Source organism: Chinchilla lanigera, unplaced genomic scaffold (genome assembly GCF_000276665.1).
Source record: "Chinchilla lanigera isolate Chin_1 unplaced genomic scaffold, ChiLan1.0 scaffold00056, whole genome shotgun sequence".
In the NCBI taxonomy this organism is placed as follows: Eukaryota; Metazoa; Chordata; class Mammalia; order Rodentia; family Chinchillidae; genus Chinchilla; species Chinchilla lanigera.
In genome coordinates this window covers 8913619-8935402 of record NW_004955457.1, presented here as the reverse complement: position 1 = coordinate 8935402, position 21784 = coordinate 8913619, and the positions used below count along the sequence as shown (strand labels likewise).

Sequence of the window (21784 nt, the reverse complement as noted above, 5' to 3'; positions counted from 1 at the left end):
AAAAAAAAAAAAAAAAAAAAAATCAATCAATCAAACCTTGACTCAAAAGTGAAATCTTCATACTTATACTGTAGTTCTAGCACTCGAGAAGGATGAAACAGGAGAATCAAGCCAAACTTTAGGGGTGTAGCAAAACGCTATCTAGAAAAAAATTTTTTTTGGTACTGGGAATGGTTTGCCAGGGAGGGACTGTGACAAGCTATATCCCTGGCCTGAAAAAATTTTAAAAACAATTCCAAACTGATAAAACATACGAGAGGAAAGGCTTCACAACAAATATGAAATGTGTATAAAAAGCTTTCACCAATCCATGAACATTTTAATAAAAATGGATGAAATAAAAGGAAAAATAAACATAGTATCCAAAAAGGATACAAATGAATATTCAACTGTATTAGGAATCTGAACTAGCATTTCTCTTTTTTTTTTTTTTTTTGATCCTTTTGAGACAGGGTCTTACTATGCAGTTCAGTCTGGCCTTGATCTCACTTTGTAGCCCAGGCTGGTCTTGAACTCGCAATGATCCTCTTGCCTCAGCCTCCTGAGTGCTAGGATTACAGGTGTGTGCCACCACACCCGGCTGAACTAGCACTTCTCAACGTATGACTCACAAATTCCCAAGGGTCCCCCAAACCTCTCAGGGGATTCCTTAGGTCAGCACCATTTTCAAAATAATACTAAAACATCATTTGTTTTTTTTGGCTATGTTAATAACACCAAGAGTATAGAAGCAATGGTGGCACACACCTGTCACCCCAGCACTCGGGAGCACAGGCAGGAGGGTTGTGCAAGTTTGAGGCCAGCCTGAACTATACAGTGAGACCCTGTCACAAAAGCAAAAACCTTTGGGGCTGGGGATTTAGCTCAGCGGCACAGTGCCTGCCTGGCAAGTGCAACATCGTGAGTTCATTCCTGGTCCCAGAAAACAAAACAAACAAAAAAAAAGCAAAAACCTTGGTGGTAACTACCAGCTCCTTAGCATGAACCGAAGCAGTGACACTAAGCTCTGCTAGTAGTTATTATGTTCTTCACACCAGACCACACAATGTTTAAAAATAAAGTTTTTGTTTGCCTGAGCCAATATGGTGGCACAGGCCTGAACTTCCAGCACTTGGAAGGCTGAGGCAAGAGGATGACACAAGTTCAAAGCCAGCCTGGTCTACACAGTGAGACCCCAATGCAAAAATGAAAGCATTGTTTAAGAAGATTTTTGTTTCTGAAAGATCATTTTACATTCGCCAGGCATAGAGGTACAGGGCCGTAACCTCAGCACCGTGGGAAGGTGAAGCGTAACAGTCACAAATTTGAGCCCAACCAGGACAATTTAGTAATTTAATGAGACCCTGGCTCAAAATAAAAAGTAAAAACGGTTGGGGATTTTGCTCGATGGAAGATCCTGCATTCTGTCCCAGGTAAACATATACACACACAACCCTCCAGGATGGTTCTTTCTTTTCTTCTGCACAAAAGAAAGGAGGATGGCCATCTCTCGGAAAAGCCCTCGAAGGACTGTTTCGCTGCAAGTTGAGTGAGCTGCTTCTGTTTTCCTCAGCACCACTTTCAAGAGAGGGCTCCTCGGACAGTGAAACCATCCCCTGGAGGAAGATGTGCTGCTGCCAGTGATAAAAATGGAAGCTTCACATGAAGGCTCTGTTTCTACAAAACTTCGACTACTACTGAGAGCTTGGGAACAACCCAACAGTCAGGACTTTTCTGATGAGACTTATGGAAATATTAACAAAGGTGAGTTTTAAATTTTGTATGATGAAGTATGTCACTAAATCTGTGTTTTCCAAGGGATCAACAGTTACAAAGTAACACCTGAGTAAAAAGATTCACCCAAAATACAGGGCCGAACAACGGGCTTTAAAGTAGCTGTGTGAAAATTCCTTGATATGCTTTCAGATTCCACACTACAACTAATTAATCTCTGAGGAACTTCCAGTTATACCCAGGCATGGTGGCCATGCCCAGCTACTCCAAAGGCTAAGGCAAGAGGATTCAAAGATCCAGGCTGGCCTGGCCAATTAGTGAGACACTGTTTCCAAATAAAAAGGGCTTAGCTCGTAGCTCGGTGGTAGAATGTTGCTGTGCATGCCCAAGACCCGTGGGATCAATGCCCATTACTACAGGGGAGGGGAAGGGTGGACAGGGGCACAAGGAGGGGAGGTTGTAAAGCAATGTAAAGCAGTGTGAAGCCCCTTCTTTTGGAAAACATAGTTTTTTGGTTTTTTTGTTTTTTGTTTTTTTGCTTTTTGAGACAGGGTCTCACTATGCAGTTCAGCCTGGCCTTGAACTCACTTTGTAGCCCAGGCCAGCCTTGTACTTACAGTGATCCACCTGCCTCAGCCTCCCAAGTGCTGGGATTACTGGTGGGTGCTACCACACTGGGCCCTCAACAATTTTTAAGTATGAAAGATTCAAAGGCCAAAAATGTGATAAACACAGACCTAAAATATATAAATTAAGTAAGAAATCCTGTTAAATTTACAAAGGCAAGAATAATATTTCCCAGTCCTAACAGAGATGTAGAGAAACTGTCATTCTCAGAGCACAAAGAAGGGAAAAGCTGATAAAATAATTCAAGGAAATTTTGGAAACATGCACCGAAAAGAGAGGGAGCTAGGTATGAAACTTACGGCCTCATGCATTGCTAAGCGCACACTGTATCGCTGAGCTGCACCCACAAGCCCCACAGACCTTTAAAAACAAAAAGCAGCCTGGGGCGGTGCCACACACACTGGTAATCCCAGCATCCTAGAAGGCTAAGGGAAGACCACAAATTAAAGCCTAACCTGGGCAAATCAGCAGGATCCTATCTCAAACAAACAAATAGAACAAACAAAACTGGGGGGCAGAGGAAAGATGGAGCTCAGTGAGAAGGCACCGGGTTCAATTCTCAGTGCCAAAGACAGAAAAAGAACGGAGGGAGAGAAGACAGAGAACCTTAGAACTGGCGATTCCACTTCCAGAAATCTATTTGAAGACAATACTAAAGATGTGATGGTAAAATTCCTGTACGGCTTTCTGACAAATGTATGGATGAAATTTTTATTTTTTCACTACAAACTGGGACAGGGATTTAGCTGAGTGGTGGTGGGCGTGCCTAGAATGCTTGAGGCCCTGGGCTCAAATCCCAGCATGGGCAAGGAAAAAAGAAAGTTAGAAATCAGGCTGGCTGTGGTCCATCTGTAACACCAGTTATTTAGCAAGTGAACTCAGAAGACTGCAGGCTCAAGTCCACCTGAAGCAACCTAGTGAAGCCCTGTCTCAAAAAATGTTTTTTATAGGCACCAGGATGCAGCTCAGCACGGACAAGGGCCTGGTTTCCATCTCCAGCAACCTTAAAACACAAATCATTATACACAGTAGAAACTTAATTTTATGTATTTGAAAGACTATACCAATGTATTAATAGTAGGGTATTAATAGTTTGGATCTTGAGTATTTCTGCTAAATCTTTTCAATCGTTTAGGTTTTAGTTATCAAGTCAAACATGGTTTAATAACAGGTCAAGCATGGTGGCGCACATCTGTAATCCCAGCACTCAGGAGGCTGAAGCAGGAGGATTGGGGCAAGTTTGAGGCCAGCTTGGGCTACACAGTGAGTTAAAGGCCAACTTGAAATATATAACAAGATCCTGTCTCCAAAAACCAAAAATAAAATAAAATAAACCTGGAGTGGGAAATATTAAAAAATAAATAAATGACAGGTAAAACAAAATAAGGCTATGTAAGAAAAACCACCACTCCCACTTCCTATAAGCACACTCGGCCAGTATCATCCTCCCTGTGGCAGCTGCTGCAACAGCCGGGTACATACCCCTCTTCCTATGCATGAAGACAGGCGGACGTCCACACACCTGACAGTCACCGATCAGTGCGTACCCAGCTCCCAAAGATGCAGTGACAAAATATCTCCTGCTTTCCTTCCACCTGCTAAGTCATAAGCCTGTCCTGCTCCAAAGATACTGATTTTATTCACTTTTTAATAGCTATATATGTTTCACACAACGTGCTGTAAGATATTAAGCGTTACTATTGGTTATTCCAGATACTTACAGATTTTATATTTTTGATGCTGCAGTAAACATCTTTACATACACATTCTGCTATTTTGATATTTTCCATAGGATACAGTTCCAAAAGTGAGTTTGGAACATACGTATGCTTAAAAATTACTAGATATTATTTTATTACTTACCAATATTGTAGATACCATATTCTCCCCAACACTGGATGTACTTTTTGCTAACCTGGTAATTCACTGTTATTTCAATTTGTATTTCTCTGTCGTGGAAACTGATGTTTTCGTCTGTTTATTGACCCTTCATATTTCTCCAACTGTTCATGTCCTTTGCTCCTATTTCTATTGCTACCATGTGTCCAAATAATGTTTCCTAAACTTGGAATTAGAGTTCAAGAAAGTGCAGCTTACACTATATGCATAGGATACGGTAAACAGATGGCAACTCACCTAAGTGGGGGAACAGATCAGTGTCCAGCTGGTGCTTCTGGGTGTACAGTTTCACCAGTCTCTGCAGCCGACTTATACAGGACAAGTGTGGAGAGAAGGCCGTGGCTTTCATGAGGACCCGGTCAGTCCGGGGCGGGTCTGCGGCAGGAGCCCTAGTGGCTGGCAGGAGGGGCAGAGGCCGCTTGTGCGCCACCTGCCTGGCTTGTGCTATGGCGTGTGTGGTGGGGGCCACTCCCTGCACTGGGACGCTGGTGTGCTGAGGCTGAGGTGACTTGCAGATGGAGCCCTGCGGTGCCGTGGGAGGTTTTAGAGAGGTGGACAAAGGTGATAGGTGGGCGTGCTGCTGCGGAGGTTGCGGCTGCTGCTGCTGCTGCTGCTGCTGCTGCTGCTGCTGGGAAGGTGCAGGAGGGGGACTAAAGTGCTCTTGTCGAACTTTTAAAATCTCCGTCTCTCTCTGGCGCTGCCGGTTCTGGGCCAACTTGCTCTGCAACTTCCTTCTCACAGTTGCACCTTTCTTTAGGTCATCATCTTCCTCATTGAACGCAAATGGATCTTCCAAGTCAGTGTCCAGGTAGTGGAGAGGCACCCTGGCCCCGGGAGGAGAGAGGGACATGCCATCCAGTCCGTTGGGCATCTTCAGGGCCAACGTGGGCACAGCCAGGCTGAAGGCCATGGTATCCATCTGGTGCCTGACTTTGACCTCATCTATAGGATCACTCTTTTTCTTCCTCTCTTTTTTCGGGATAAAGCCAAGTACCTGCAAGTGGCTGTTGCAGTACCTTTAAAAATACACACATATGTGGGAAAATATTCATGTACTGATGAAGAACAGAATATAAATGTGCATATTATAAATGTGAAGCCTAATACATTAAAAATTGCACAACTACAGTAACTTTGGGCATTCATTGAGTTAATAGGCAACTTCCACTGCTCTGGAGCAACCCCGAGACACTGTAATTTTGCCGAGGCAAGTGTGTGCACCACACATGTGCAGGTGGCCAGACAGCCAGCTAGTGGGTCCCCCAGATGATAAACAGCTGCCTGCACACCTCAGCTGCTTCACCGTTCTCCATACAGCATATGGAAACACTCTACAAGAGCCTGAAGGGGCACCTCAAATTCCCTTATGGAAAAAAACACATTTCAATGCCATTCAAACATAGGAAGATTCACAAAGACTTTATGACATAACCCTCAAGAATGTCAAGGGTCTACTGTATACTTCACACACACGGAGAGAGGAGAAGCAGGAGGGTACAAGAACGGAAAAGAAACTAGATGTGGGGAGGCTGAGGCAGGTAAGGCTGCCTGGGCTACACAGGGAAGTCTCAAGAAGAAAGCAGAGGGCTGGAGGGAAGCTCAGTGGTGAGCACTTGCCCACCGTGCATGTGGCCCTGGGCCCATCCCCAGTACCAATCAATCAATCAATCAGTCAATCAATAAAAGAGTGGAAGGATAAAACAAAAGAATAAAACTGGATACAGTAGTGGAATTACAGGTGAACTGAGACCTAACGAAAGCAAGGTTCATGGTCCGCTGGTGGCGCACACCTACATCCCAGCTACTCTGGGGGCTGAGGCAGCAGGAATGCAAGCTTCGGTCCACTTGGGCAACTTGGCAAGACCCTGTCTCAAAAAATAAAAAGGACTAGGAATATCGGTCAGTGGTAGGGCACTTGCCTCCAACGCACCAGGCACTGACTGCAGCGGGGTGGGGTGGTTTAAAGCTCTCAAGGTGCCTCACTCATCTTCAACAAGGAGCAGGCAGTTTTTGTCATGTAAATGTCATTTTTAAAATATTACAAAAGGGGGCTGGGGATATAGCTTAGCAGCACAGCGTCTGCCCTTCTACATAATGGGAAAGTAGAATACACATTATGCCATTTGACCCTACTGAAAACCTGTAGCCTTGACCAGGACAGTGGCCTTATCTAATCTCATATTCTTCCTGCAGTTCCACACTATGCTTCACAGGTATGACACAGTATTCCACATTTAAGTAAATCTGGAAATGCTGGCTAAAACAAAGATATGCGGTGATTTTGTTGTTATTTCTGCTGAAAAACTTCCCAAAACAGTTTGTATGATAACATGTACTATCAAATTCCAAGGAGGAGATGCATCACCTGACACTGTTTCCCAAAGTTATTTGAAGATGGAACCTTTTCCTTTTTTTGAGACAGAGTCTCGCTGTGTAGCCCAGGCTGGCCTTGAACTCACTATGCAGCCCACAATGGCCTCAAACTCACTGCAATCCTCCTGCCTCAGAATACTGGGATCCAGGCATGCACCACCACGCTGGACTCTGCGAACTGAGCCTTTTATTGGAGCACACAAGTAAGTGGTATTTCCATAAAGCACATGGAGCAGGTTTCACCTAGTCCCATAACCCTTAACCAAAGCAGCTTCACAAAGCGGTGGTTAGCAAGGAAATAAGGGGAGTAACCAATACAAAGTAACGGGTTTTGTTGTTTTCAGCTTTTTTTTTTTAAGTAGGGAAAGGTGAAGTAGTTGCTTGTTTTTTTGTTTAGAACTCAAATTTCTCTGCTCCCTGCATGCAGGGCCAGACAGTGCTGAGTGTGTGTGGGTTGCAGTGGACACAGGAGGGTCTCACCTGCACACCCCGCCTCCCCAGGCCTTGGTGATGCAGCCACAGGGCCACCCAGCAACACAGCCCACACCCTGGAGGAGAGGGAAAGGCTGCACAGCCAGGCAAGCAGCTCCCCTAGCTGTGAGGAGCATTTACACCAAGCATACAAACAGGAATTTCTCCTCTGCAGGACAGCTGCAGAGGGCTACCACCGCTAAGGGGGCAGGTTTCCTGCAGGAGGGTGAAAATGTTCTCAATTAGAAGGTGGTGATGGCTGCTCCATCTTGTGGAGTAGTAAAAAGTACATTAGGTGGGTGAATTGCATGGTTTGTTGGTCATACCTTAAGCTGTTTTTATGAAGTAAATGCATAAGAAAGAAAATTTTGGGGCTGGGGATTTAGCTCAGAGGCACAGCGCCTGCCTGGCAAGCACAAGGTCGTGAGTTCGATTCCTGGTACCAGAAAAAAAAAAACAAAAAAAAAAAAAGAAAATTTCTTGGCAGATATATACTATTATATACATAATATAAATATAGCAAAGTTAAATTTAAAGGTAATTATATGAAATAGCTAGTTCAATATAACCACTTATATCTAAGAAACCATTAGTAATGTGGTTCATTACATGAAATCATTGTAATGAGGTTCAGTTTACTGTGTAAGTACACTTAAAATGGGCTTTCTTTGTACTGCTAAGCATAACACTACTGCAAAAGGAGGAAAGCCCTAAGCAAGCACTTATAATACAAACCAGGTAAGTTAGAAACCACAAATTGCAATTCCCATAGGTGACCAACAACCAGGTAACTTTTCTCAACTAAAGTTTATTCTCAGTAAGAATAAGCGGTGATGCCACATGTCTATAATCCTCACACTCAGGAGGCTGAGGCAGGAGGATCACAGTGAGTTCGAAGATGGCCTGAACTATATACTGAAAGCTAAAACTTGGGAGGCTAAGGCAGGAGGACTGCTGTGAGTAACAGGCCACCCTGGGCTACATAGTGAGTTCAAGGCCAGCCTGAACTACACAGTGATATCTTGTTTCAAAAAAAAGAAAGGAATAATGGAAGCTTATTTTCAAAAGATTATAATCTTTTCTATGCTGTACTATGATATCATAATATTTATATACAGGTTTAATATATTATTACATGACTTCAACCAGAATTTCTTGAGGTTTAACCACCTTCTGATTCCATTTTAACCTATATAAATATTTTTTTTTTTTTGAGACAGGGTTTCACTATGCAGTTCAGGCTGGCCTTGAACTTACTTTGTAGCCCAGGCTGGCCTCAAATAGGCATGTGCCACCACGCCTGGCTGACCTATTTTCAGACAACCCTACAAACAAAAGTGTTAATATCAGTTGCATGCATGTGATCATGATTTTTTTTTTGGTCTTTTTGTGGCAGGACCTTGCTATACAGTTCAGGCTGGCCTCGAACTCACAGCGATCCTCCTGCCTCAGTCTCCCAAGTGCTGGGATTACAGGCATGAGCCACTAAGCCCAGCTCAAAATAAATGTTTTTTTGTTTGTTTTTCATACTGGGAATCAAACACAGGACCTTGTCTCACCAGGCAGGCGCCTGTACTGCTGAGCTATATCCCAGCCTGATCATGACCAATGTTGAATATACATATTTAACTCAGTACTTATTAAAAGCATAGCTTCTCTTAACTTAGAAACACAAACTTCCTTTTCTTGCTTATCATGTTCTAAAAAGAAGAAACTACTTTGAAAACAAAGGTGAAAGCAGATGCTTCAGGAGATTAATATTTTAAAGAAATTCAGGACTCTCACCATCACTTCTTACTATTAACTATTACGATAAGACTTGCTTCAACTTAAATGAAAAAAATCCAGGGTGGGCAATTACAACTGTGATAGCCTAAACTGATGACAAAATTATAGGGATGTATTTACAATGAACATGGAATTAATCCAAGCCGAGCCATACTGCATGTTAAGAGGGCAGGGTAAGGAACTGATGTTTTCTGTCTGTTAATCCAACTCAACAGATATGTTCAGCCTAAGGCATGGGTCCCTTTCTTACCTGAGATTAAAGTTTTATCCCTTGCCTCACTAAGCAGCTGTTTCTAACTTTCAGGTAGTGTAATTTGAAGCCTGCATGCTCATTCGAAATTCTAAGAGAGTGTTCCCAAATCAGAACGTGCGCACACCCTGATGGGATCTCTACCACCACAAATTATTTGTTTCACACTAAAAGTTGAAAAAGTGCTCATCATGACATAAAAGTGCTCATCATGACAATTCTTTTTTAAGCACTTTAAACGGGTGACATTTGCTTATGCATAGGAACACGGATGAAGAGAGGCTGTGTGTGTGTGTGTTAAGATAGAACTAAAAGGTTCACTTTCTGTGTAAAGACAACAAATATCTAAAACTTTTGGATATCTCAAATGTCCCACAATGACCAGTATGACTTCTAGAGAACTGAAAAAGAGTGGGGCTGGGGATTTAGCTCAGCGGCAAAAGCGCCTGCCTGGCATGCGCAAGGTCGTGAGTTCGGTTCCCGGTACCGGAGAAAAAACCCAGAGAAAAAAAAAAAAAAAAAAAAAAAAAAAAAAAAATGAAAAAGAGGCTTAGGGATGAAGTAAGGAAAGTACAAGAGGACCCTGGAATTGCTAGTGTAAGACACTTCCAAAAATAACTCATTTTACTTTTTAAAATTTGGCAAAGTGTACATGCACAATTCCAGTGATAAAGCCTACCCTGAAAGAAAAGTAGTTTCTAAATTACAGTAAAAATGCTCTTTTGCACAATATGAACTTTTTTTTTTTTTTTTGGTTTTTCGGTTTTTCTCCGGTACCGGGAACCGAACTCACAACTTTGCACTTGCCAGGCAGGCGCTTTGCCGCTGAGCTAAATCCCCAGCCCCCCACAATATGAACTTTTAACAAAAAGTTCACAATATGAACTTTTAACAAAAAGAGGCAATATAAAAACAATGCAAAATACCATACTATGTATAAGTGTTTTCAAAAAAAATCTTAAATTCTTTTTCAATGCCTTTCAATTATAGATTTAAAAACCTATTATCAATTGTAATACTTAAATAGTTCTGTAATTTCTCTCGCTAGGCAAATGATGAAGCTAAGAAGTCAAGAACTATTTTATAAGACCACAAAGCAAACAAATCAGTACTAATGCTTCAAGCAATTTTCCTGGAAAACAAAAAATTTTAAAGAGAGAGACAGAACAAATTCCAATCCTCCAGTAAGAGCAGTGACTACTCCCCACCAGCCGCTCTTACCTGCGATCCTCCGATTTGGGGATGGGGTTGGTGCAGCGCTGGCTGTTATACTTGGCCACATATTCACATTGCTTGAAGGGGGCAGTCTTGTCCTCCAGAACGTGTCTGATACAGAATGCGTAGCCGTTGAGTCGCCGCTGCTTGCACAGTTTGGGGCTATACGAGCACAAGGGCTTATTGTCAACCTCAGAGAAGTGTATATGTTTCCCTTCATACATCACGTGACTCTATTCCTTGTGAACATCAGCTAAACGTCTACCACAAAAGAAAAGAAAAAACCCAAATGATAAATCAGATTATAAAACAGAAAGCTGAAAATTTCACTGAGGGACTTGTGGCCCCACGCCCATACCTGAGTTTATATCTTCTGCACCATAGCAATGTTAAGAGAACCCCAAGGGTACCACAGTTTGGAATGCTGCTGAAATCGAGATGAAGCAGATTGTCTACAAAAATATCAAAAAGCCTAGTTAACAAATACATATAAGCAAGGCTAACTCACTCAGGTCATAAATTATTTTATCACCTTTTTAAATGTGATGGATTCTATGTTGTAACCCAACATCTCAATAACGAAGCCAAATAATAAAAGATATAAAGTATGTTACCTTTATGTTTACTTTAGAAAGTAACTAAGACATATGGTTATAAAGATATTTGGCAATTTGAAAGCAATGTTTCATTTATCTTTTCTTTTCTCTTCTTTTTGTCTTTTTGAGACAGGGTTTCACTATGCAATTCAGGCTGGCCTTGAACTCACTTTGCAGCCCATTCTGGCCTCAAACTTCCAGTGATTCTTCTGCCTCAGCCTTGCCTGCCTCACCTCCCAAATGAACCTTAAAAGAAATGTTTCTATGAAACACAAACTACATTGAGCTAAACCACATTCATTCGCTCAAGTTAAATTTTGTGAATACCTCAAAGTAGCCGAGCTTGTCCGCCAAGTGAGTATCACAACTGTAGGTCTTTTTACCTCACTACTGGCAGGAAAAAAAAATTTTTTTCCATGAGACTTGGTCTCATTATGTACTTCAGGCTGGCTTTGAATTCACTGTGTAGCCAAGGCTGGCCTCAAAGTCACAGTGATCCTCCTGCCTCAGCCTCCAGAGTGCCAGAATTACAGGTGTGCAACACTCACTACTCCTCGCTTTTACCACTGGTAAACATTAAGTCTACCTTTAGAAATCTAATCCCTTTACTATGCTGATGGAATTACATTTAGACCTAGTCTCCCTCAGAAATTTTCTTTTTGTATGGTACTATGGTCTATTTCCAGATGCCCCCCCACCCAAAGTCTCATGTGCTCATAGGTGGGCTCTGGGAGGTGACGGCATCATACAGCAAGATACTACTCAATGGTGGATTAGTCCACTGATGGGTTCACAGCTAAATGTGACGTTGGGAGAAGCCTGGTCATGGCCTGGAAGGGTCTATATTCCCCTCTCCTCCCTTGATCTCTCTCTTGCTGCCTCCTGCCTGCCCTACCATAGACTGCTTCTTCTCTGCCAGGCCCCTCTGCCACAGTACCCTGCTTCGGAGCCAGCCAACTATGGACTGAAACCTTTATCAGCTAAGCCTCTCCTCCTCTAACTTGTGAGTGTCAGGTATTATGTCTTAGCAATGAAGAAAGTAACTGACACATATGGTTATAAAAATATTGGCAATTTGAAATGTTTCTATGGAACACAAACTAGCAAATTCCTGCTTTTAAAAACATGCTATTGTCTTCTACTTCCACCAATCCCATCAAACTTGAGCCCAAAGACTTGGCGCCCAACCACATTTGTATCATCTCAGAGTCCTGCACCATGGGGAGATCCTAGTCTCTTTCTGTTTGGGGTTTTTCTGTTTGTTTGTTTTGAGACAGGGTCTCACTAGTTCAGGCTGGCCTTGACCTTCACTTTTCAGCCCTGGCTAGCCTCAAACTCACAACGATCCTCTTGCCTCAGCCTCCTGAGTGCTGGGATTACAGGTGTGTGCCACCACGCCTGGCCTCTAGTCTCTTGAAGTAGGGTAAAGATTATGGCTTTTGAGAGTGCATAAGACAATGATAAGAAATTACGCAATACCCACTACCTTTCTACATACAAAAGGCACATGGACAGCACTCACCCAGCGCCATACAGCCCACAACCACGAAAGTGAATCTGACTAGGAGTCTGGCTGAGTGAGCTGACACAGTCTAACTCATCCTCCTGAGGTCACTAAGAGGCTGAGATGACAGTTCAGATGATCGTTACTGGGAGAAAAACCCTGCAGGCAAGGGGCTCGGAGGACAGGGAGTGCTGTACCATGTCTAAGGTGCTGGGTTCCATTTCCCCCAAAAAAGACACAGAGAAAAAAAGGATTTTCTATACCACTGAGTGACAAGATACACAGACGCTTGAGTCAAAAGACATGGACTGTTCAAGTCCAACATCTCTGCCACTTACTGTAACACTGACCAAACCATTGCCCTCTCTGAATCTCAACTTTCTCACCTGTAAAACAGCTGTAACAGTCACTGTGTTATAGCTACTTGTTCTGAGGATCAAATGACAGCACAAAACACTGTAAGGAGCATGCCTATCATATGATAAGCGCTGGATAAACAGAAGTTTATTATTCATAAGTGTTAATTCTTACAATGTATCACTAGCTGGGCGTGGTGGCACGTGTCTGTAATTCCAGCACTCAGGAGGTTGAGGTAGGAAGACTGCTGACAGTTCCAGACCAGCCTGTACTAAAACAAAACAAACAAAAATATATATATGTAATGGCCACCTGCCAATGATAATGGTGGGCAGCCTGTGCCCTTCTTAAGAAACATTTCACTCACTTTGGTAGGAAAAACAACCCTGAGATATTCACTTAGTTAATAAAAATCACGTACATTACTAAGTGAATCTAATCATACATCAATAAGGCATAAAATAAGAATCAGAGCGTCCCTTCCCACTTTACTAGGCTGCAAGAAAGAAAAGCTGGACTAAGAGTTTAAATATAGCTACACCGAAGGTCTGGCTGCCCAGGACAAGAACTACGTCAAAGGAGACCCACGCTCACATTCTCTGTGCCACTCCAACCCGCAAGCCCTACCTCTCCCACAAGCCAGTGCCAGCAAGTCTATGTGCACTTCAGGAAAAAGCCCCGGATATAAGCAAATAAAGAAATTAACTTACAGAATCAGTTTGTCTTTATGAAAGAAGAATTCTATACATCAACAGCATGAGGGTACGTTCTCATAGAAGGCCGATGGCCAGCATGAAACACAGGAGGAATATGCTTATTTTTTATTCTGGCACACTCAAGGTACTGTACATAACCACATCACCTATCAGGACTGATGAGCTGCCATCTCTTATGCGTACCTGGCCCCTAACTGAACTGACTAAAACACTGCTAAGAAGTAATGGCAGTATTATTACTCCTGCACTGAAACAAGAATGGCTTCATTAGAAATAACACTGATTTTTTTCTGTTGTTGTTTGTTTTTTGGGATAGGCTCACTATGTAGTTCAGGCTGACCTTGAACTTATTATGTTGCCCAGGGTGGTCTCAAACTCATGGTAATCTTCCCGTCTCAGGTGTGCACCACCAAGTCCAGCTGAAATTTTACTGATTTTGACCTGGGCTTGGTGGCACCTGCCTATAATCCCAGTGCTCAGAGGCTGGGACAGGAGGATCACTCCAAGTTCCAAAAAGCCTGAACTCAAAGTAAAGTAAGACCTTGTCTCAAAGTAGGAGGAAGAGGAGGAGGAGGGGGAGAAGGGTGGAGGCTGACTTTATCCTAAGTCATAGTTCCTGTATGTTGCTCAGCAAAACATGTGCTTGGCACATATGAAGTGCTGGGTTCAATCTCTAACACCAAAAAGCAAAACATTGTAAATTACAGTTCTGGTTCAATGAAGAACAGCTGTTCATTTTTAGTTCTGTTGTTTGTTTTTTGCAGTGCTGGGCAAGCATTGTACCACAGTTACCTTCCCAGTCCTTCTTTTTATTTTTATTTATTTATCTATTTGGTCTTTTTGAGACAGAATTTCACTATGTAGTTCAGGTTGGCCTTGAACTCACTTTGTAGCCCAGGCTGCCCTCAGACTTGCAGCCATCCTCCTGCCTCAGCCTCCTGAGTGTTGGGATTACAGGCGTGTGCCACCACAGTCAGCTTATTCTGCTTCTTAAATATTTTTATTTTCATTCTTTTCTTGCTTAGTAGTCTATTTATGTCTGTGAATTTTCCTCTGAGTACCATTGTAATTTTATCCTATAGGTACTAATACACAGAATTTTGACTATCAGTACTTTCTAGCTCATTTGGATTAGAGTTCTTAACTTCTTTAACAAGAGTCAATTTTTTTTTCAGATGGTAGGGGTTATACTGTTCTTTGTTTAAATTCCAGGGAGGAAAAGTACTGAAAAAGAAACATAATCTGCACTGTATCTGGGGTTTTGGACTGGACTAAGATTTTCGTGGGGGCCTACCATATACTCTCGAGAAAGAGCACGCACTGTTTGCAGGGCTCATTGCTTCGCACATCATTTACAATGTTGCCAACAACTCTATGTCATTATTTTCTCTGCTTGTTCTATCAAGGCCTGGAAGGACTGAATCAAAACTGCCTACTATAATCAGATGCCTGTTTCTCCCGATACTTTATGTCTTCAAACTGTATGTATTCATCTGTTACTTGGTGTGAGACTCAGGATACCAGACCGTGAACTCAAACTTTACTCTTCATTACAGGGTGCGTGCCTGCACTTCCTGCTATCCCAGGAGGTGAGGCAAGAGGACTCCAAGTTCAAGGCCAGCCTGGGAGACCCTCATTTCAAAATAAGAAAGGACTGGGGAGATCGCTCAGGTCCTCCTGGTGTTCAGTCCTCAGAACTAGAAGGAGGGGGAAGGGGAGAGAGACAGAGACAGGGAAACACAGACCTACAGATGCAAAAGAAAAGAAAGGTGAAAAGCGGCCAGGGGTGTGCCTGGGGCAGTGCTTCACAGTTGTTCTCCAGCACTCTGATGCTTTTCGGCTTAAATGTGGTCTCATCAGACACAAGTATCTAGATCGTTGCTCTTTTGAATTTGCTAATTAGAATTCTGCCCACCCTTTCGCTCTCAGCTTTTCTGGGGAACTATTGTAATCCCAGCACTCGGGAGGCTGAGGCAGGAGGAGGCAGGAGGATCGCTGCGAGTTCAAGACCAGTCTGGGCTACAAAGTCAGCTCAAGGCCAGCCTGAACTGCACAGGAAGACCCTGTCTAAAAAAAGACAAAAGAAACCCAAACATTTTAGGTGATAAATCAGAAAACTATGGCTTACAAGACAGAGCTGGCCACTGTGCGTTTTTTGTAAATTAAGTCTGATGGGAACACAGCCATGCTCATTCACTTACAAGCTGCCCCTGCCTGCCTTCCTGCTGCACAGCTGAGCGGCACAGCTCTGACAGGTACAGCCACAAAGCACAAAGCATTTACGCATTTTAAATTTTTTTATATGTATTTTTGTGGTGCTAGGGATAGAACTTAGTCTCGAACATTGCCAGGCAGGCACTCTACCACTGAGCTACACCCTCAGCCCTGCTTACTGTTTCTAGATTCACCTCTTACTGGGTTAGACTTTTTTTGCTCTAATCCGACAGTCACTTTCTTTTTCTTTACTTTTATTTTTAGTTTTTGAGATCAGGGTATCCCTGTGTGGTCCAGACTGACCACCAACTTCAATCTTCCCGCCTCAGCTTCCCAACTGCTGGAACACCAGCATGTGCCAGCACACCCAACTGAAGCTGTCTTCTTTTGTTTGCAGCACAGGAGATTGAAACAGGGTCTTGTACATGCTAGGCAAGCATTCCACCACCAAGCAACCTCTCTGCGCCGGCTATAGTCTGGGGTAGGGCCTCACCAAACTGCCCAGGATGGTCTCAATCTCTCTCCTCCTGTCTCAGCTTCCCAAGTAGCTGAGATTACAGGCATAAATCACCATACCCAGCACCTCTGGTCTTTTCTCATTTTTATTTTTCCATTTTTAGATTGCTCAAATTTCTCAAGCTTATCTCTATTATCCACCCATTCCTTTGAAAGTGACTATCACTTTTTTCTTTTTTGAGACAGTGTCTCTCTATGTAGGCCACACTGGCCTTGAACTCATAGCGATCCTCCTGCTTCAGCCTCCTGTGTGTTGGGATTACAGACATACTCTACCACACAGGGCCTTGAAAGTGACCATCATTTCTGTATCAGTGAGATTTTTCTCTTTTACTTGTATCCTGGTTCCATCAGCTGACTTAGCTCTTTCTGTTTTATCACTATTTCTTTGAACTTTTTGTTTCATCTTCAAACTCCTGTTTCCTGTATCTCACTCCCTCTCCTACCACAAGGAACTAGTTGATTGCAACTTTCACCTGCCATTTCTAAAAATAAATTATTAGGAACGCTTTTCTCTTGAGGTCTGACTCACGCTGGACTAGTTTGCCTAACCTACGGTATCCACGTGGCGTAGTTTTGGGGAGATAGCAATTCAGGTTTTATTCCGCTTCAGTTCTCAAAATGAGCTGCTATAAGGCTCCTTGAGTCTAGTCTTCACCTCCCCTTGGCACTTGGGCTGGTGTAATTCAGCCCCTCGACTTGCTCCCAGGGAGCCCAAGGCACACACCCAGCACTGCCACTGCAGGGCAGGGCTGTTGCTTTTGTCCTCAGAGTGTCACCTACTTGGGAGAAAGCTGTTCCTCTCACTGTGCCTGATGCTGATTCCAAAGAAATCTTTCTTGGCACTCTCTCACCCTAGTTCAGACTTTTTTTGTGGGGTGGGAGGGCGGGGATTGTATTTTAGACAATGTTTTGTTAGGTAGGTCAGGCTGGCCTTCAATTCACTATGTAACCCAGAAACCCAGGCTGGCCTGGAACTCACAAGGATGCTCCTGCCTCAGCCTCCCAGATACTGAAATTACAGGTGTGCTCCACCACTCCCAGCTTATACAAGTATTTCTAATACCCACAGCCATATACCAAGAGAAAATATAATACAATATGCTCGGATATTCCAGAACATCTGAACAGCAAATACTTTTTCAAATGGATGTTATATAATTTGCAACTCAATATTTATCCAGCAAATCATGTTCCAAACAATCGGAGCTCACTGAAAGCCTGCTTCTCACCAAGAATTCACAAACCTCTTCAACTCCCCTCTTACTCTAGTCACCTTGGGTTCCACCAAGCCATTATACAAAGAGGTTTGACTCCAACGCCTTGCACACAATTTCTCTCCAACCTCCTTTTTCTTATACTGACTTGTGATTAATTTTCCCTCCCATTTCTTTATTTAATTTTTTTAAAGTCCTAGTAAGAGTACACTTTATGTAATTCTTTACATTTTCCTTTTAAACAACCAACTGTTCTTTTCAAATTCCTCTTTTAGAAGTTCAGTTTAGGGTTGAGGATGTATGGTAGAGTGCTTGCCTAGCATTCCCAAGACCCTGGGTTCCAGTTCTTGCACCACAGAATACATTTTTTTTTTTTTTGTCTTTTTGAGACAGGGTCTCGCTATGCAGCTCAGGCTGGCCTAGAGCTCACTTTGTAGCCCAGGCTGGTCTCGAACTTGCAATGATCCTCCTGCCTCAGCCTCCCAAGTGCTGGGATTACAGGCGTGTGCCACCATGCCCGGCCAATACACATTATCTATGCTCAATTTAATCTCTCTTTGACATAGACCAAGAGAGATTACATACCATAAAGAAAAAGAATGAGAGAAGAGAATGGACCACTGCTTCAAAATCACAAATATTACGTTAATATAAAAGTAACTTTTGTCTATAAACTAGAGCAATTATTCATCTGATCTTTTCTACATTAAGAAATAGTTTTTCGTATTTATTTGTTAGTTTGTTTCGTACTAGAAGTCAATTCCAAGGCCTTGGCACTGAACTAAGTACTGAAAAGCGTAGTACTTTTAAAAATTTTTTACTTTGAGACAAGATCTCACCAGTTGCCCAGGCAGGGCTTGAACTTGTAATCTTACTGCCTCAGGTTCCCAAGCGTTTTTCCTTTTTAATAAAGAAAAATTTAGGGGGCTGGGGATTTAGTTCAGCGGCACAGCACCTGCTTGGCAACCGCAAGGTCGTGAGTTCGATTCCCGGTACCGGAAAAAAAAAAAAAAAAGAGAAAAAGAAAAAATTATAACAAAAGCACTAAGAAAGTCTTCAAGGGGGGAAAAAAACCCTCCATTCTTTACCCCTACCCTTCCAACTCTGGACTGTTTACAGTTTTTCACTGTTACTTCTGTTTTGCAAGGCTGGGAATCCAATCCACGGCCTTGCACATACTGAGTGCTCTACTGCGGAACTGCACCCCTGCACCTCACCAACTGGACTTCTTTCTTTCCCCTTAAATCCCAGAGATGAAGCTGACATCACTTTACTCATCAGCATTCAATGTAAGATGTACAGAAGAAGGGAAACATGTAATCTTAAACAAACACCTTATTAGCTCTAAAATGTAAATATTATCAAATCTTCCAGACTGGGCATATAAGACTGGTAAGACCACTTGTGCATGAAACCTGAGGTTCAACCCCCAGCACCTCAAAAACACAAGGGAGGCCGGGCGTGGTGGCACACACCTGTAATCCCAACACTTGGGAGGCTGAGGTAGGAGGATCGCTGCAAGTTTGAGGCCAGCCTGGGCTACAAAGTGAGCTCAAGGCCAGCCTGAACTGCATAGTGAGATTCTGTCTCAAAAAGACAAAAAAAAAAACCAAAAAACAAAAAACCCATAAACAAAACTAAAAGAAAACAGAAGGGAGATGGGGTGTGGTGGTGCACATCTGTAATCCCCATGCTGGGGAGACTGACAGGTAGGAGAATCACTGCGGAGTTCAGGGCCAGCCTGGACTACACTGAATTCGAGGTCAACCTGTACTACAAAGTGAGACCCTGCTCAAAGGAGAAAGAAGGTTAAAGGGTAAACACTATTGCATTTTCTAATGATAATAAAAAGTTAAAACTAAGCTTTACTTTTTTTTGGCTTTTTGAGACAGGGTCTCAGGCTCTCTATGTAGCCCAGGCTGGCCTTGAACTCACAGTGATCCTCCTGCCTCTGCCTCTGAGAGTGCTAAGATTACAGGTGTGCACCACCATGCCTGGCTCATTTATACTGATTTTAAAAACCTAACATCTATGTATCAATATGAAAAGTAGTAAAATTTGACTGACCAATGATTAAAATCAACTGGTGTGACTGAAAGAGAAAAAAAATGAGTGAGAAAACTGCCCATCACCCTAGAATATAAACATTCATCATAAAATTCAAACTAGCTGGCATGGTAGCGCATACCCGTAACCCCAACAACACTCAGGAGGCAGAAGCAGGAGGATGCCCCTAGTTCTAGGCCTGCCTGGGATACACAGCAAGACCCTGTCTCAAAAAAAAACAAAAAGTTCAAACTAGAACATGTAAAAATAAAATAAACAGCCGGGCGTGGTAGCACATGCCTGTAATCCCAGCACTGAGGAGGCTGAGGCAGGAAGATGGTTGCGAGTTCGAGACCAGCCTAGGCTACATAAGTGAGGTTCAAGGCCAGCCTGGACTGCATATCAAGACCCTGTCTCTAAATAAATAAAATAAATTAAAAGCTTAGTAAATGTCTATCTGACAAAGACTGCGAAGATAGCTCTGTACAATAAGTCTGCATTATCTACTTAAAATAATTTAAACAGCCTTTTCAATGGTTCCTCACCTGGTTTATCGAAAGGTAAGGAGTGTTAATGTAGTAGCAGAGATCACTTGTTGGCTCTGGTAGCAACCTGGGATGGGGCTCTAATCTGGTACAGCTCTCATCTGTAAAGGGAAGATTATAACTGTGCAGCCCTCACTGAGTCACGTAAGAGAATTAAATTAGGTATTTCATGACCCATGCTTAGCATGGTAGCCAGTACATAGCAATCACTTAGCGTTAACTACTATTAGAGCAGTAAGTAGCAGCTTATTAGTACTATCACTTTAATCTAGAATCTGCAGGGCTCAGATGCCCTCCAGCTGCTAGTGGTTCCTGAATGGCACTGTGTAATTCTCCATTAATTCAGGCCCTCCCACCTTCTTGGGGCCGGAGTTACAGAATTCACGGAGAATTCTTTCGTGGGATCCATATGAAACAATCTTCCACAATATTAGTCTATTTGTGATGAGAAATACTAACAGAATGATACCAGTCTGACTTGCTCTAGTTAATCATCTTTTACAACAGATGCTTTCTGAATTCTTCCCTGCCATGCTCACTCTACTGCAGGAACCCTGAGCTGCAGGAGGAGAAAGGAGAAAACTATGTCGCAGGTAAACTCTTCAAAGTTCTCCTGTTCTAAGAAACCAAAGTAATGTTTCTTTGGTGCTGAACACCCCACACGCTTTTCCTCTCCAGAGAGGTGCTGGCCACTTCTCGCTCCTTCTCCACGTCCTGGCTCCACAGCTGGTGCTTCCCTTCTCTGGCTCCCACACTCAAGGCTCAGTTATTGCATCTTATTTTATCAGGAGGCAAGATGAGGTGCCTGCAGGGGCCACTCGTGCTCCGAGCCAAGCCAGTTCCAGCAAGTTGTCATAATTATTAAAAAATAATAATAATAAACCTGGGGTTTTCAGATCTTCCAAATTTCCACAAGATATTTTAAAAAATCCAAGATTTGACATAAAATCTCCCAACATTGTGACAGCAACTTATTAAAAATTCTGAACATTGTCAAGAAGGACAACATGCACCAAGTAACCTCATAAATCTGTTTCCCTGTCTATGAAACAGCAGTGCCGAAGTCGTACATGTAGTCTTACACAAAACCTCTCTCCAGCTTGTAGCATTCTGGCTCCATGTGCACCCCAACTGGGAAGTTACCACCCAGATTTCCAGCCAAAGGTGCACAACCGTCAATGCGTCCATGTGTGCTTTCCCTAAGAACCACAAGCTCTACTGTCCCTCCCGCCACGGCGTCCGGTCCCATGCCAGTGCTGGTGCCAATGCCCCTCCTGCCACCGCCGCCGGTGCCGCGCACGTGGCCAGCGACAGCTGCTTACCTTCCTCACCTCCACCTCCTCCTCTCCATCTTGCCACTCCCCGATTCAAGCCCCCTTCACGCTCTTCTCAGTAACTGCCCCACGGGTCTACTTTGTCTTTGGACAACTTGAACGCTCAGAATTGTAAATAACTTGTTTGGCCAAAGGCCTTCGCAGGCTTTACTTATGAATCTAAAAAACTGATCAAAATTCCTTTTCTAACAAGAAACTTCTCCGGCCCAGGCCAGGCTAACCTCTCCTCTCACCACCTATTCCCCTACTCCCCCAACTCCTCCGCCCGGAGAAACCACAATTTGCAACACAGAATACTCTTTTGTCCCCAGGCACTTATTCCTCCTCCCAGGTCCCACCTCCTGGAATACCTGACCCGCCCAGGCACTGCCCAGAAACCTCCGGGCACAGCCTGTGTTTTGGG

General features: G+C 43.2%; 1 protein-coding gene across 2 annotated transcripts in view; it reads right to left on the bottom strand.

Annotated features, from left to right (window-relative positions):
• The window catches only part of Ino80d (INO80 complex subunit D), a 70235-nt gene extending 48457 nt beyond the window's left edge, over positions 1-21778 (bottom strand). Inside the window, exons 1-4 of one of the 2 annotated variants that reach the window (XM_005397001.2) lie at positions 20048-21778; positions 10695-10788; positions 10343-10597; positions 4477-5255 (exon numbers count right to left, since the gene is read on the bottom strand). In XM_005397001.2, the coding sequence (XP_005397058.1) occupies positions 4477-5255; positions 10343-10560 (997 nt within the window). In that variant the 5' untranslated portion in view covers positions 10561-10597; positions 10695-10788; positions 20048-21778. Of the gene's footprint in view, positions 1-4476; positions 5256-10342; positions 10598-10694; positions 10789-12967; positions 13008-20047 lie in introns of those variants that run through there. The other variant, XM_005397003.2, reaches the window with a different exon arrangement.
• Positions 21779-21784: the final 6 nt, after the last annotated feature.